At 36.3% G+C, this 17,922-nt stretch overlaps 1 protein-coding gene across 2 annotated transcripts in view; it reads right to left on the bottom strand.

Annotated features, from left to right (window-relative positions):
• EPHA6 (EPH receptor A6) overlaps positions 1-17,922 on the bottom strand; it is an 867,569-nt gene that overhangs the window by 167,493 nt on the left and 682,154 nt on the right. For both annotated transcript variants that reach the window (XM_060010502.1, XM_060010503.1), the window contains one exon: positions 558-683. In XM_060010502.1, coding sequence (XP_059866485.1) covers positions 558-683 — 126 coding nt within the window. The remainder of the gene's footprint in view (positions 1-557; positions 684-17,922) is intronic.

The raw sequence follows: 17,922 nt of genomic DNA, 5'->3' as shown, positions 1-17,922 counted from the left end.
TCCTCATTGATAAAATATGGCTTTGGTCAGATTGATATTTTTAGGGAAAACTGCATGTTAATTTTCTTTCTCAAAAATTTCTTCCAAATTTGCTACTTTCTGGCCTTTTCTCAAATAATTTTTCTTTAGTGAAATGGAACTTTAAATCTCTGTAAACTTACTCAGATATAAAATTACTTTTTCAGTTAATAACACTCAGTTTTAAATTCTTTTTTCTAGCCAGTTCCAAGTGGTAAAGTGGCTTAAATTCATCCCTGTTTTATTCTTGAGTTACAAATTTGGGACCTGGTCTCTAGTTTTTCTTTATGACAAAACTTTCCTAGAAGAGGCAGCACTATGCTGATTGGGTGCTCAGTTTACAGATCCTTCTTCTACTTCCTTTATATTATTTTCAGAGCATTAGGTATCACAAATGTGGTTCCTGCATTTTAAAAAGTCACTTGCATTTCTGTTCAACAATATATTTTAGAAATATTTATTTCTGTATTGTTCTGTCAATTGTAAGCACAGTCCTACTGCTGTATATGGTGGCAGAAAAATTCACCTGAAATACCTACCAGCAGGAATCCTGGGGGGCAAAGATCCTCTCCCTGGCACTGGATGCGGGGCCTGGAGGCTATTTAAAAACCCTGCCCTCAGGAAGCTGGGGCAAAACGTTTCCACCCCAATGGCCGGGAAGGATCCTTTTAAGAGATAAAAATTGACATTAATCAAAAAGTATTCTTTGTGGAAAAGTTGTTGATCATTTAATTGGAACAAACCTATAATCAACAAAGAAATCAAACCTTACAAGGAAGCTATGAAATTAAAAGGAATGGAATGCATTTTTATTCACAAATTTAAGAAATAAACCTAGTTTTTTGAAAAGAAAGTTACTCTTAACTAGTTACAATGAAAGAGGGTTTAGAAGCATCAGAATGCTAAGATGAAATTTCTAAATCTACACTTGACAGAATATATACAGAATTCATCTCTACATGAGCTAAAGATACCCAGAAAATAGCCACGATAGGATCTGGGATTTGTGCTGCACTAGAAGAAGCAGTGATTTACTTTAGGTGTATCAGTAAGAGAGCTTAAAATGAGGAAAGCTTCTATGCCACACAGTAATTACACATGTTTTTGAAATAGTGGTAAGAAAAACAACATACACATTTCTTAATTTGCTTCACTTTTCTATTAGGGACAAGACATGAGAGTTTGCAAAGGTAGAACCACATGCTTTTTCATTTTTAAGAAGGCTATTGAGAGAGAAGCAAAAAAAAAAAAAAGTAAACTACTTGGATGCTTATCCATAAAATAATATAATGAATCACAGAATAAAAGAATATCAGAGCTGAAAAGGACTTTAGAGATCATCCAGTCAAAAAAATCTGGTTTTTTTGAGACCAGCAAACTGAGTCGGGGAAGTGATATCACATGGCTGGTGGACTCCCAGTACAAAGTCTTTCCACTATAGATTAAAAATAAATGAGTCATTTCCTATATGGGAAATTGAGATCCCCTGAATACGAGTTAGAAACTTAGCACTTTGGAATAGCGGCATTACATTTCGGTGTCTCAGTGACCTGAAAGCTACTAAAATCATTCAGAAGAAAATGTAATATACATGCAATATTAGTGCATGGGCAGCACTGGTAATTGATATAGTATATCTGAGTTTAAATCACAGTAATACCCTCAAAGCAAGTTACACTGATAGTTGTAAGAAATGCGTCTCATTCGAGACCTCTGAAACCCCCATCAGGCACAGCAGTTTTCATATGTAGAGACCCAGTTCAAATTTAGCAAGTCCTGTATTTTTGAAAAGAGTTTGCTCTGTTCTTTGACACAAATTTTGCACCTAAAATAAGTTAAGATTTGATTTTTCTTTGAACTTTGACCAGGACTAAAGGGATGTGGTATACCATACTGTCTATATCTTGCTTCTATGGAGAAAGTTGTTGCTAAAGAAAAAGCAGCATTTATTAGATCTTTAGAGATGTTTTTATGAAAGAGCAAAGTTACAATGAATGTTTTCATGGGTGAGGCCTATATATTGTGCACTGGATTAAAGAAAGCATAGAAAGAGTGTCTTATACTGTGCATAAACTGGTTCTGTTGTGTATTTTACGGGGCTTTAGTAAAATGGCCCAGCAGAGCTGGAGTCCCTTAAACATTCAGAGGTGTGGCAAAAATGCCAAATGTAAGCCAGAAAGTGCTCTGAGGTAACTTTCCATGAACAGTGAAATTAATTACTCTTTTGTTACTACATGGGATATTTATCACCGAGCATAAAGTTAACATAAGCCTGTGTGCGGTGTTGCCCACGCAAGGCATTTCGCGCACTGCAATGTTTCATCATCATCTGCGAAAACACTCATTAATGTAAGGAGCTTCACTGAATACCACGTGGAGATAATTATATATTTATAAAGCATTCTTATTTAAAGTTACAAAAGAAACGGGGATTTTACAACAGGGAAAATAATTACAAGAAATTCAGATTTTATTACATGCTGTGAAAAACAAAAATGATCCAATTTTAGCTGTGGATTTATTGAAGTCAAGTAATCAGAAGCCTGGTTCAAGAACACTAGATCATAAAGAAAAAGAATATCATCGTCATGAAGAGGAAAGTAAAAGAGACATAAATGTAATTATCTTAAAGGAAATCTGAAGGAAAACAAAAGCATGTAGAACAGTGACTCTGGATAATGTTCATCTGCTTCACATTTAGAGCTTTTTATCTGAGTTTTTGCTATTTTTGCCAACATTATTCAAAACTGTTAACTTAGAAAAGATGTCCATTATTTTAACTCCTTGAAAGAAACTAAATACAAATATTATTTTATTGCTACAAGTACACTGATTACTACTTTTGTTGTTGTGACGGCCTGTCATCTTTAATAGCAGCTTTCATTTTCCTAAACTTGCTGCATCATTCATAATGGCTTTGTTATGTTTCTTTACTGTGGGTTAAAAGGTCTTTCATTTATTGTGGCATCTCTTCCTTAAGTAACTGTCATTTTTTATATCTGAAACAAAGAGAAAAGGTGGTGTGCATGAATATATATTCCATTGAGATATCACATTGTGTGATAATAACGTCTTAACAGTTTCTTCTTAAGGTCAGCCATGTCGATAGAGATTGCAGGAAACACTACAGCTCTACATTTTCACAGTTCAATCAGGAAAACTGAAGTTATTCTTTGTTATAATTCCCTTATCTCTTAATTTGCAAGAAATTAAGTTCACAAACCTTTTGGAATTTGATATGAAATAATTTTAGTCTGATTTGCTCTATTTCTTAAGTTGCTGACCCCATCTGACTGGGTTTTTTTTAAGTAATGGTGGAATTTATTGATCAATTACATTGTAGCTTAATAATAAACAACGTCTACTATCTATACCAGGAGAAATATAAATTTCCACGAGTATTTTGATTTTAGTTACTTTCAATAGCCTAAGTATTTGTTAATACAAATTAGATTTTTATGTGATGAGAGTATTCCTCTAGCCATTACAAGTTTGAAATGTAAAATGTGTCACTTCATACATGCTTTTCTAAATCTCAAATTCTTGAGTTTCCAATTTGTTAGTGATCTTGAGTTGCGGGTTAAAGAGAGACCAACATGTGACATTAGCATTATATTGTCTGTAATATAGAGTTACCAGATCACTAGGTGTTCTGTATTTTTACTTGCTAAACCTGGTAACCCTACTCTAATATAATTTCAAACACTTATGGATATCAGATGGATAAAAGACACTATTAACTACTGATATAAGATAAGATTAACATAAGTCACTGGCTGCAGGGGTTGGTGATTTATGTCTTTCATTAACTCAGCGGTTCTCAATGCATTTAGGGAGCCTTGCACATTATGACTGTGGGAAGACATCACTGGTGTTTAGTGGGTGGGGGTCAGGATGCATGCTGAAGGCATTGCAGTAAGTGGTATCCTGCCTGCACAAATGGGAATTCTCTCTCAAAATGCTGGTAGCACCCATTGAAAAACACTGTCCGGGAATAAAGAATCCTAAAAAAATGGTTGCTAATGAATAGGTCATATAATGAGGTAAAGAAACAGTGTGAAGAAGTTGGTGTAGCCTGTATTCTGACATTAATTAATGGAGAACTGATCGCTCAGATCATCTGAGAATAATCTTGCCTGTAGAGTTAGCAGTTTTCAAAGAATTATAATAAAATATATTTAGCACAAACTCAATGAAAAGCAATCCCATTTTTCATTTGATATTGCAGCAATCTCTCTGAAATAACTTTATATTAGAAATTAGATATCATTAAGAATTTGTGTAAAAGATAACAAACTATGACCTTAAACTCTTTGTGCCTCAACTTTCTCCTCTGTGAAATGAAAATAACTGACCCTACATAACGGGGCTGTTTGTGAGGTTTAAATGTGAGTAAATTATCATAAATATAAGACAATACTATTAGCCCTAATGTTTTTAAAAAAGAAACCTCTTTAGATGGGAAACAGAAATAAAGATTAATTAAATTTTCTAATGAAGAACTACCCCTCCCCCACATACATACACATAACCCCAATAGAACAAATCCTTTTTTCGAAGATTACATATCAATAATTTAATTTTGATGCCAAAAAGTTTAATAAGGGCAGTATCCCTATAACATGAACTTTTGAGATTTGACTCCTTTAAATTGTTTCCATTAGGCTGTATTTTTGCAGATAACCATTTGATCTACGTATAGACAAAGAATGCATAGTCTTAATTCAAGACAGACAAACAGAATTGGAAACTTAAAATACATGTACGCAGGGCTTCCCTGGTGGCGCAGTGGTTGAGAGCCTGCCTGCCGATGCAGGGGACATGGGTTCGTGCCCCGGTCCGGGAAGATCCCACATGCCGTGGAGCGGCTGGGCCCGTGAGCCATGGCCGCTGAGCCTGCGCGTCCGGAGCCTGTGCTCCGCAACGGGAGAGGCCACAACAGTGAGAGGCCCGTGTACCGCAAAAACAAAAAAACATGTACACATATGTGAGTATATTAAATAAATATAGAGTATGGAAACTCTGTCTTCAACTCCTAAAATGAGTTCTTTTTCAAGCACAATATGAAATGCAAGGATGATTTAATCTGATCTAAAAACAGTAGATCACAAATAGTCACTAGGAACAATACTAAAAACAGGGATTTACACATAACATAACAAACCTGGCCCTAATATGTAGCATTTTATGTATATTGTGCCTATGTGTGGTGTGATTATTATTTGAAAGCAAGGATTGAAATAAACTGAACTTACAATCAGACCTAAATTGATAAAGTCTGTGTTATTAATATATAAATGAATATTATCTCAAAATATTTTAATTTCATTCCTTTAAATATATTTTGTGAGTGGTTTATAATAAATATAAAACTACAATAAATATAGTAAAATAGTAGATATATATGACATAAATTAGTATTCATATAGTAGAGATTTTGGGGTCAAAAATGTTTACTGTTAGGGACAAGACCAAAAATTTTGAGAGCTAAGAATTGAGTATGTATACATTCAGAGTAGAGATCCCTTCTTCACCCGTGAGTATCCAGTATAGAGTTCTGTAACTGACACATAGCAGCCTCTTCATAACTGTGTGGTTTTGGTTAATGATGGTATCTCTGAGTTACAGTATGAATAATTTCAAAGTTCAGTGGTAACATAGTCTGTTAAACCAAATGCTATGTTGAAGGGCTGTGTTTCCTGAGAAAGGCTCACTTCTGAACCTTCAGAGATTCTCTACCTCTTTCCCTATCTGTCTGTCTGTCTGTCTGCCTTCCTGCCTGTCTATCCATCTATCTATCTATCTATCATCTGTCTAATTTCAGCTGTCCCTCCTTTGTCAGATTGTTTGTGTTTCCCTCCACTCCTTGTGTATCTCATGTATGTGCCTCTTTCTTCTTCTGTTACAATAATTTATAGCATTACACATTCTTTCTTTCTCTGAGAGAAGTAAAAGAAAACCATAAGCTCATTAGTTTTGTTTGAACACATGCTTCCTAATTTTCTGTGATGGTGGATGAAGACTCAGACTCTAACAGTTACATCACCAGTGAAGAGGACCAGCAACCGTAAGAAGAGCTATTTTCATGTAAGGCATTGGAAGAATGACTCTTTCACTCCACTGAGAACTTTATTTTTGGTCTCTTTATGTAAGCATGCAGTCTACAAAAAAGTAAGCTGCTCTGCCTAATTTGGTACAGAAAAGATTCCTGCTTTATTGTAAAGCTTGAGATGGGCCAGCTGGGAACCCAACTTGGTCTCTTCTAAGTAGATCAGAAGATGCACAGAGTGCAAGCTGAATAAGTGGATACTTCAATGATGAATGAAAAGTGACAAATTGCTCCTTAGGCAAATATCTTGCTAGGATCTAAGGAAATACTCTGCTTGCTTACTTGCTTTCCCGGCCAGTGGCAACTTTCTAATGACTAGCCAAGAGCTAACTTTTAATTAGGCTTAGAATGTGAGAGAGAATCACTCTGTTTATGAATGACTCATTCATTTATCCTTTTATCCATTTATGGACTTATTCATTTATCCAGTAAATATTTATTGAAGCACCTTTTTTTTTACCTGGCACTATGACACATTTCTAGTACAAAAAGTGGAAATAAAATATTTTTTGATATGACACTATTATTTTCAGGAAATGATTCTAACTAAGCTAAGCCAAAGATGCAATTACAAAATTTTGCCCATTTCCTAAATTCTTATAAATGGAAATATGCCTACAATGAAATTAGTATTTTCCTTTTAGCACAGCTAATCTCCATGTAGATTCTTTGGCACCAAATACATTTAAAAGATCATGCAATCATTACTGCTTTGTTTTGGCTTCTTTTTTAATCCTTCAGGTCACTGCAATATGAATTTTATAGATTTCTCATCCTGTTGTTCAATAGGTCATAATAAAATTATTGAAGCAAAAAGGGCAGTTTTATGGCTAGGTTTTTATGAGTTCATCTTCAGTGCTTTTAAAAAGAAATTTTCAGATTTTCCTGAGTTATTTTTAAACTTGTAAGGTATGTGTGATAAAACAGTTATTGTAAATTATTTTTAAAACTATAGCATTAACAAGGAGAATTAAAATATTTTGAAGCTGATTAAGAACACTTATTGAAAAATACATTTTAATTAATATTTAATACAGAAGTTCTTTAACTTTAAAAAAAATATTTAAAAAAATACCTAGTTTCCTAACCTGTAAAATTAACTTGGAGTAGAACTTCCCTAAATGTCCTTTAAGCTTAAAAGTCTATTTACTTAATTTTTATTCTACTGCTACATTAAATGAAGCCTATATTTTCCCCAAATATGGGTTCTGTCCAGCAGTCTTACCTATGTTTATGTTCAGTAGCACCTGGAATTTTAATTATCAAAAAAAGTATCCTGACTAAATTTGCAATCTGCCAGTACATCCATCAGGTTTACTAGTGAAAATGCCTAGGCTTGAGGGCAAGCAGAACTCTGACTCAATCATTCACCATATGATTAATCTTGGTTAAGTTATTTACCTTCTCTGATACTTAGTTTGTTCATTTGAAAAATGGAGCTAATACTAAACGCTTACATTGGTTTATTGTGGATCATCTAGGAAGTGCCTATTAATGGCTGACAGTAAGCGTTTAATAAATGAGGGACAAATATTTCTTCTCTTTAATTCCCTAAACTTGACCTATGATTTCATGTCTCCAGGCCTCCATGATATTTCTTCCTCCTGGAAGGCCCTCTGGCTTCTGTGAAAACATGCCTACTGAACCTGGTGAGAACTTGCTACTCCTCCTGCGGTGCCCCTGTTAACGTTGGTACTATAATAGAGGTAAAATGCTATCATAAGGACAGTATTTATTTGTTTACAATTTTATGATACCAAACTCCAATGCCTTTTGGGACCTGTCAAGTACAATATATATCAGGTTGGTGACAAAGGCACTGAGTCCAGCTGAAGGGTAAAAGTTCTGGCTAAGGACAATGAATTCAAATGTTTTAAAGAACCTTGTAGATATCAAATAAAACACACCTCTTAGCTGACTTCAGCCTGTGGGCTGCCAGCTGGTGACTTCTGGCTGACATGTTTGTCTTCCCCACCAGGTTGTGATTCCTTCAGAACAGGGATGAGTCATGCACATCTTATTCTCTCCTGTATAACCAATCCCAGAACTTGTGCATGGTAGGAGCTCAATGTAATAGTTATTGAGTTGAATTAAAACCATCTTAGATGAAGAGTTCAAAGCTTGACTTTATCTGGATAAATAATAGACTGAATTTTCTTGATGTCAGAGCTTTTTAAACCATGTATACTCTAATAATATAAATATCATCAAAGCTGTATATAATTATTCAAGCTCAATGAGCTTTATAACCTTCTACTTTAAATGCTTACGCAGAGCCAATGTTTAGGAACCAGGGACAGATTAAAATTCTAGAATTCTTTTTCCTAAAAAGTGGTGATGCAGTGAACTGAAATTGAAAAGTGTGTCCTCCTGACTGAGGGCCTTGGTTGGCAGATGCCGACCCAGCCTTTTCTTTCTTGGGTCAGACTTTTAAACTATCTGTTCTTTAAAAATGCTTTTACACTTCAGGTGCCAAGGAGTCAGCTAAGGAGCTGCTAAGAAGCCTTTGTATGAAAGCTAGATCTATTTAGCTCACAGCTAACGTGTGCTATGATTTAATATTTATGAACTATGGGTATATCTGTCACATTACTAAAGGGAGGGTTGCACCTTTAGCACACCTGATAAAGAGGTCATGAGGCAGGTTGCATTTGCCTTTTTGTAATTTTCCAAGGCTGCCTACAGACCAGACTGGCCACTCGTTGCTAGCATGTATCCTGCTGTCAGGTACATCACATTGTTGCTCTATTCTGTACAAAATATGAATTTAGTTTCACTGCCAGATATTGATGATAACACCCTTGGCAGTGTTATCTACAAAAAATGTGTTAGTACCTACCAGGCATTTCTCAATTAAGGTTAAGATAAGATATTTAAATTCCTTTCAAAGTTTTGTTGGCTTTTTCAGGTCAGAATCATACTCATTTGGTATCTGTATGGTGTGGAGTAGATGGCAGGATAATTTGGTTTACTAATTACCATTTTGAAAATTGGATTGGTCTTGAAATAATCAGGGAACGCGATTGGTCTTGAAAATAATTGAGAGCAGCCAACAGAGAACAAAACTAATCAAGTCCCTAATGATTTTACATCAATTCTGATACCGTAAATGTATGCCTGGGGTGGCACCATAATGGCAATGGTGGTGGCAAAGACACATCCACTTTTCCAGGAAGCTACTTTTTGCTTGAGGTAAACATGTGGGATTTCTCTCCACGTCATTCCCTGCGACCATGCATGGTGGAAACACTTAGGAGGAATCCTCCCCGAGTAGTTCCAGTTCAGATCATGTCACTTTTCAGCTTCAAAATCTCTAAATCTCCTTACTGCTGAGCACAAACCCAATACATAAGAGTGGCTTCAAAATCTTTACTTCTTAGTTCAAACACACTAGAATATTCATTGTTCCTTTAATGTGTTGCTTACTCCCAGCACAAAGTGAGAATGCTGCCTCGTGGTCTGATCCATTCTAAATGCCCTGCCTAAGTGCCACCTCTTTTAAGAGACTTTTCATTTTGTCACTGCAGGAATCATTGTCAACCACAGGGCACAAGTGCTGGAGTCAGAGGGATCCAAGGTCAAACCTTATGTGCTGTAGCTTGCTGGATGACCGTGAAGTCACTTCCACTTCCTGAGGCTCAGTTCCCATTTAGGTAACATGTGGAAATAGTCAGTTATGAAGACAGTTGTACAAGGGAGTGCTTATAAAACGCCTAGCACAAAATAGACAGTCAAGGAGGACCTCCCTACCCACCTTTCTTGGCTATTTTCCTTCTCTCACATATAACACTATCACGTGTTTTTCCTTGCAGTATAATTCTTCCTGTTGATGACATATCTTATAATAAATTCCATGAAGAGCTTCTCATTTGTATATTTCCAACAGAACTTGGCATGCTATTTGCATTTAGGGGTCACTTGTGACGATAACTTTTAAAAACAGCAACTACAAAGCATATCTTCTTCTTCCTTATTCATGACAATGTCATTGTTGGCTTTGATAACAACTTCTAAGTTGCAACGGGTTTAGCAGGTGAGTCAAAATATCATTAGAGTCATAAAAATGTTGTGGGGCTCCCCTGGTGGCGCAGTGGTTGAGAGTCCGCCTGCCGTTGCAGGGGACATGGGTTCATGCCCCGGTCCGGGAAGATCCCACATGCCGCTGAGCGGCTGGGCCCGTGAGCCATGGCCGCTGAGCCTGCGCGTCCGGAGCCTGTGCTCCGCAACAGGAGAGGCCACAGCAGTGAGAGGCCCGAGTACGGCAAAAAAAAAAAAAAAAAAATGTTGTGACATGTAAAGCCACTCTCACTAGCTCCTATATTCTTTATTAACAGACAGACAGACGGACAGTGAATGACACTAACAGCCAGATATGGGGGTCTCCACACATATCCTCTCATTCATTTCTTTCAGTCTTGCCTATGTGCCCTCTCATTTATGATTGAAGGGGCAAGGAGAGAAGCTTTTGAGGGGAGAGCAATCTGAACTGTTTAAGCCCAAGAGAAAGGTGAGGCACAGTGCTAGAGATGACGTTCTCTGGGGGCCCGACTCTCTTAGAAACCAGCCAGCAACTTCAACTACGGCCTGAAGCAAACTAATACCTGTGTTGGGCTCTGTTTTCAAAGGAGAACCTAAATGTGAAATGAGCTTGAAAAGAGTCAGGCATTATCCAGTTTAATGTATCTTTTAATTTTTATTGAGGCTATTCCTTTCTTTAAGCTTGATGCCTTTGAGGCCTATATTAATTTAACTTTCAGGTCCAATCTGAGATAACACTCATTCCTGATAAAAAGGGAGAACATGGAAACAGACTTAAAGAAGCCTGATTTTATTACTCTTAAGCCACATGAACTGGGCATGTTGAGACTGCCTGAAATAAAGTCTCCACTGACAATATTCCAGCCTCTCACTGTGCTACCACTTTCACAACTGTTTACCATTAGGTTATCCTTGGCGGGCCATTAGACTGAATTCAAAATGAGGATCCAAGTACATCTTGTTCTGTGAGAACTACTGAAGGAGATTCAGGGATTTCGTACAGAGAAAAAGTGAGAGAAAGAAGGCTGGCAGGCGTTGTTCACTGTTGAAAACGCTCCCATTCATTTGTTCTTCAGAGCTAGTTCCAAGACAATTTCAGACTCTTGTATCATAGATTACTGGTTCACTTAACATACATGCTTTTCATTACCTTCTAAATATTGGCTTGGATGTAAATTTGGGTAGTTTGTGAAAATGTTCTGCTAGTGGTGCTGAATGACTATAGCTTCTTGGATACAGTGACAGTGTGAGAGAAACTGCAGCTTCTGACATGATATATGTGGACAGGAAAACATTTGGAAGCAGTTTGAGTGCATTTTATTTCTGCATGGGCTCTTTGGGCACCCAGCCACTATCAAAGCATCATTTAACAAATTATGGTACCACAAAATATATTTTATGCTCTTGATGTTAGTTTTCCAGAAAGGAACCAATAAGTGTCTGGAGTTAATACCTAAGAGAAGAACAGGACTGAGTTAAAATTAAGAGAACGTTTTTATTGGCAAATGAGAAAAACTTCCTGCTTTCAAAGTATTACATTCAATTTTATTGCTATTTAAATAGGCGCATTTTGTGTACATGTTGCCTTAGTACTAAAAGAAAACGATGCTTGTTTATTGATACTTTTAAGGGGCCAAGTCATTTTATTATACAGTGGTGAATTTATCACCAAATTTTACAGTTTCAGAGTTTAGAGAATAATGATGCACTTTCGTTTACATTTGATTTATAAAAAAATCCAAAGAAAACAGCTCTCTCATTTACCCTTTAAATACTGGCACCTGTGCTCTTAAATGGAGAACATCATTATACAGTCTTATTGTCTGAGGCTGTGGGTAAATGTTGTGTCATGTGAATCACCCTTTAGCACCAATAAAGTTGGGCCAGTGGAGAACTGGGGTGATGAAACTGCTCCCTGGAAGAAAGCTGTTCACCCATGTGAGGCAAATTTAGTGTGCTGGATGAGGTAATTTGCTAAATGGTACCCTGGTGCCCTAGAAGCCTTAATTCACTTCAGCTGAATGAGCAGTTGGCTCAAACTCAATCACTGAGAGTTACCCATTCATACTCAAAGGCATATAGATCTCACATTGAATGTTAACTCCAGGGTAACGTGGGTACAGGGTTGGGAAAGTAAAAATGAGTGCAGCTTAATTAGAAAGCCCCATTTAAACTTGCTTTTCAAATTACATTTTCACAGCACCGAATGGCAGTGACCCAAGGAGATAAAGTATTCTCAGGGAAGGAAAAAGCAAGTGACAATATCATTTCTTAACTGTAATCACAACCTCTGAGTTTGGAGTGAGTCCCAGAAAGTTTGTATTTAAGTATAGATTTAACTGTAATCTAGCAAATTGTAGAAAAGATGTGCTGGCAAAGATAAATACTGAATAGTGGAATAGGCTTGCGATGAAATAAACAATGAAGAGGAGATAGGTTTTGGGGTAAATGACATATATAGATCAAAGAAAAACAGTTGCATAAAGATGAAGTTTTATGTTTATGTGTCTCTGTTTATAAAGTATTGATTCACCAAATTTTTAGCACAATCTCACACAATCAACAAATGTATAAAACTTTACAAACATTCAGTCTTCAATGAAACAAATTTTATTTTCCTGAGATACTTTTTCTTTGATTTAAAATATGTATCTTATGAAAAAACTTGAGAATAATCTTGACTCTGTAACAATACCCCACCCAAAACAACTTTTAAAGATTAACATGCTGGGACTTCCCTGGTGGTGCAGTGGTTAAGAAACCGCCTGCCAATGCAGGGGACATGGGTTCGAGCCCTGGTCCGGAAGATCCCACATGCCGTGGAGCAACTAAGCCCGTGTACCTCAACTACTGAGCCTGCGCTCTAGAGCCCACGTGCCACAACTACTGAGCCCGCATGCCACAACTACTGAGCTTGCGAGCCACAATTACTGAAGCCCAAGCGCCTAGAGCCCGTGCTCCGCAACAAGAGAAGCCACTGCAACGAGAAGCCCGCGCTCTGCAATGAAGAGTAGCCCCCGCTCACCTCAACTAGAGAAAGCCCGCGAACAGCAAGGAAGACCCAAAGCAGCCATACATACATACATACATAAATAAATAAAAAGAAAGAAAGAAAAAGACTAACATGCTTCGAGCACATGCTGGTTATCCCACAAAAGGAACAACTTCAGTTCATATTTGGTGACTGAGGAATATCCTGCATCTCTAGTCACTATCTGACGTCCTGATGGCAGAAACTGACGGTGGCTCAATGTCTATTTCCTTCTTCCTCGTTTCAGAACCCCTGATTTTTAGCTGGTACTTGCTGGCCAGAATAAATATTTTTTCAGCTTCCTTAGGCATCCAGATGAGGCTATATGACTAAGTTCTGACCAATGAGTGTAAGAGGAAGTGCCCTTAAATGGAGGAAATATGACCGTGGCTACCCTTTCCTCCTTCTTGAAGCACTGAGCTAAGCAACCATCCTGGACTGTGTGCTGAGGATAGCCACTCAAGGAAGGTTCTGAGTCTTTGAGAATCATGAAGGCATCCTTCCAGCTATCGATTGCCTACCTCTGGATGTTGCTCATGTGTGGAGAAATAGTTTTTAATTCTTTTGATCCACTGTTATATGGGATTTTCTGTCACTCCCAACAGAATCTAACCATAAACTGATAGTTTAATTTGTCCTCCTTTAACATGCTTGGTCCCTGAATTAACTGCATCAATATCCTGCGATGACTTCATCTCACACTTTGAATTTGAAACAACCTTCATAATTATCATTCTGGCTAGTCTAGAGTATTATTCTACATAGTAAAAACTAATGCATGACTGAATGACTCTTATCATATACTTTCTACCATTATTTAGATATAAACCTTTTACTTTTGATGAATTCTGATTGATAAATGGAAACATCCCATGGGTCATTTCTAATCTAATTTTAATGTCAGTTTTATACACGAACGCATTTTTATTTTCATTTTCAACAATAAAACAAAGTATATAGATTAAATAAAGACGGTACGCTTTGAATTTAGGAAAACAAGTAGTCTTCTCGAATTGAATTCTTCTCCACTTAAGTTCCATTGGGATCAACTTGAGGGCAAAAAGTATTTCTGACTCAAAGAATCCAAATTCGTCAAGACTTATAAGTCAGCGTGCACTTAGACTATTCTGACAGAAGACACTGCTCAAAGCTTGGGCTTCCACCTGAATGTTAGCTGCTCAGGCTGGTTGGTGAGTGGATGGGGGGAAGGCGGGAGGGGTACAACTCTTTAGAGGATGAGATTGATATACTTTCTCCCACAATGATGCCATCCCTACCACACGTAGATGTAGCTGTTCCCTGGATTACTAAAGGGAAAAATCCACTGACAAACTTTGTGTGAAATCTAGAAATTTCTCGAAACTTCATAGAAATCTAGGATATTTAGATGGAACCCATTTGCCATTGACCCCTTCTATAGAGGATAGGTACTTTGCTCTTGGAAAAAAAGATTTGATAGAAAAAATCTTTCAGATAGCCAACCTATTCAAAACCCCCAATTCCTCAAGATAGCAAGGATCTAAGAATCACAATTCCTATAATCCATCCCCTAATACACACACCCCTTTGGATTCCTTAACTCAGTGAATGGACTTGACCATTCAGCTAATTTCTAAGTTGGAAACTTGAGGGTCATTTAGACTCCTGTCTCACAATCACCTTCCTATTCTAAGGGGTGGTGTCCTATGAAATCTATGTAGTAAATATCTTTCTTGGTCATCTCTTTCTTTCCATCATCACTGAAATTGCACAATCTTAGTTAAGTCCAGCATTATTTGATACTCTGGATTACTGCCATCACTTTTTCATTGGCTTCCCTAACTCCAGTTTAACTTCTCACCAATCCCCTTTATATTCAGCTGGCAGAAGGATATTACTAAGATCCGAATGTGTTTATGTGATTTCCCTGCTTAAAGCCTTTTAAGGGCTCCCCACAGATTTAAGAATAATGCTTATAATTTAAATTACACTGTAATGCACAAATATATTCTTATTAAAATTTAAATAACTTAGAACAATGAAAATTCCCTTTTTATTATTCATCTAATCCCAGCCCCTGCTGCTATCGTTTTGATATGGGCCTTCTCAGATGTTTTTGTATGTGATGTATGTTAACATACATAGATAGGAAAATCAACAGTTTCATTTTGTGCATTTTTTAACCAAATGAGATTATGCAACATATCTGGCTCTTAACTTGATTTTTTAATGTTTAAACTTGATTCCCTGTTTTCGAGACCCCTCGTGATATTGATCTACCGCCATCTTTTTAACTGCCTCATAATATTCACTAGAGCAAATATGCAATAATTTATCTAACCATTTTCTTCCCAGTGAGTATTTAGGTTATTGTGTGGACATCTAGAATAGTTACATAGTTGTGGAGTTCTGGAGTTGAACAATATGTTCATTTTAAAATAAGATACTTTCAAATAGTCCACCAGAAATCTATGTCAATCTACACTCCTATCAATAGTGAATGACAAGTACATTCTTATTTTCCCATCTCCTCCCTAGCATTAATATTATTAATATCCTTAATTTTTGCTAATTAAATAGGTAAAATGATTTAATTTTGGTTTTAATTTGGATATTACTAGATACTCATGAAATGGAATATATTTTCTCATTTTTATTGATCATATTTGTTTTTATGCTAATTGTTCATATTTTTGCCCCATTTATATAATGGGGTCTTAAATAATGATTTGTAGCAATTCATCATATAATTTCCATATTAACCCTTTGTTTAACAAATATCGCAATTTTTCTCTCTGTTACTTTCAACTTGTCAATCTCTCTGGCCACATCTACCAACATTGGTTTAATACACCTTCTGTTCTCACAATAAGAAAACACTTGTAGGTTTGTTTCACAGTTCTTCATATGTGCTTTTTCTGCTAATAATAAATGCTTTCCTCACCTGTCTAACCAAATTAACTCTAGTCATTCTTCAAGACTCTGCTTAAGTGTTACTTCCGCTAGGAAACTTTCTTTTATTCTCATTCTTCTTTAGATAGATCCAGTGTGCTTACCCTCAACCTCATTCACTCATCTATCACATATTACTGTATTCAAGTATTAATCCTCAACTTCTCTGTCACTTCTACTAGACTTACATACTCCTTAGGAGTACAGACTGAGCCTTTCTGCATTAGTATCTCATTACCTGCTTAATATAGGCTTGTTGATTGATTGACTCTATAAATTCAACTTTTAGGATTAGATTGTTAAAACCACCCCTCTATTAGATAATGAAATCTTAGATTGCTCTGAGAGGAACCCACAGTTCTTTCTCAAAGTAATTAAATGAATACCTTCTTCTACGTTGCTTAAATAAAAAGAGGGTGAAAAGTGGCTTGGTCCACATGACATGATAGATTAATAAATAAAATGAAAGAAAAATGCCAGGGCTATCATTCAGGTAAGGGATCTTAGAATTGAGAAGAGCCTGGACATCCTGGACATTTTTTTTGCTATTCTATTTGCATCTTTGTGACTATGCTATGTGTCAGTCTGTTTCATTGTTGGGCTTTCCTAACTAATATAAAATCAATATAAAATTTGTCTTCATAAAACTTCCATCCACTGGTCTTAAAGTTGCATGTGACAACATAAATGATATCTGGAGAGACCTATTATTTTCCCTTCCATTTCTTCCTACATTTTTGACTGTAGGATAAACATATTTTGATCTATCATACACTTATTTTAAAATCTTACCATCCTGGTTACCCTACTGTTGGAAAAAATATTACTTTGTCAATGTTAACTTTAAAATGTGTCATCTGGAACTGATCACAGTATACCAGATGTAGACTATAAAAGGGCTCTTTCATTCCTTAAATATGGTCCTTTTCTTATATCAATGGAACCTAAAATGTAGTTAGCTTTTTTGTGATAGCCATGCCCCACTGCTATCTATTATTGAGCTTGTGGCCAACTAAAATCCAGTGGTGTTTTCCAGTTGACCTGCATTAAAGACTCCCTCTACTTAATATTATCTAAAAGCACACTGCTTTATATTTATTCTTTTAAGTTTCTCTTGCTGGTTTTGACCCTTGTGATTCATACTGAATTCTTTGTACACATATAAGAAGATTAAGAAGCTCCACCAGCACTCTCTACACTTTAAATAGTCCAACAATTTCCAAATCAAGTCATTGGGAGGCACAGTTATTTAACAGAGACACAGTTAGTAAAAATCTGTGGTAAGAGCTTGGTATTATTCTTTACTAAGAAACTTGACTGTTTCCTTACCTTATACTTAACTCAGGAGTGTTATACAGATAGGGGATATTGTTAAGAATATGTGGGAAGAAAGTAGAAAATTTAGCCTAACATAATTAAAGAGTATGAGCTTTAAAGTTAGACAGACATAGATTCACATCTTGAATATGCTACCTACAAGCTGTGTGATATTGAACAAGTTACTTAACATCTCTGAATTAAACTCCTTATTCGTGAAATGGGGAACTAATAATTATAATTAGCTCTGTAGTGTTTGTGAGGATTAATAAAACTACATAGGAAAAATGCATCGCATAGTATCTGGTACATAATAGGTATACAAGAGGCAAATGAGAAGGAAATCACACCAGCAAAGTTGGTCTTTCCTGAACTAGCTAATCAACAACACAGAGGAATCCTAAAATAAAAATTATCTAATACATTTATACATTCCTAAGCCTTAATACCTGGGAATTAGAAAGCCAAGAACAATGTG

The sequence above is a fragment of the Delphinus delphis genome, chromosome 4 (genome assembly GCF_949987515.2).
Source record: "Delphinus delphis chromosome 4, mDelDel1.2, whole genome shotgun sequence".
Lineage (NCBI taxonomy): Eukaryota > Metazoa > Chordata > Mammalia > Artiodactyla > Delphinidae > Delphinus > Delphinus delphis.
This window is presented reverse-complemented; position numbering and strand designations above follow the sequence as displayed.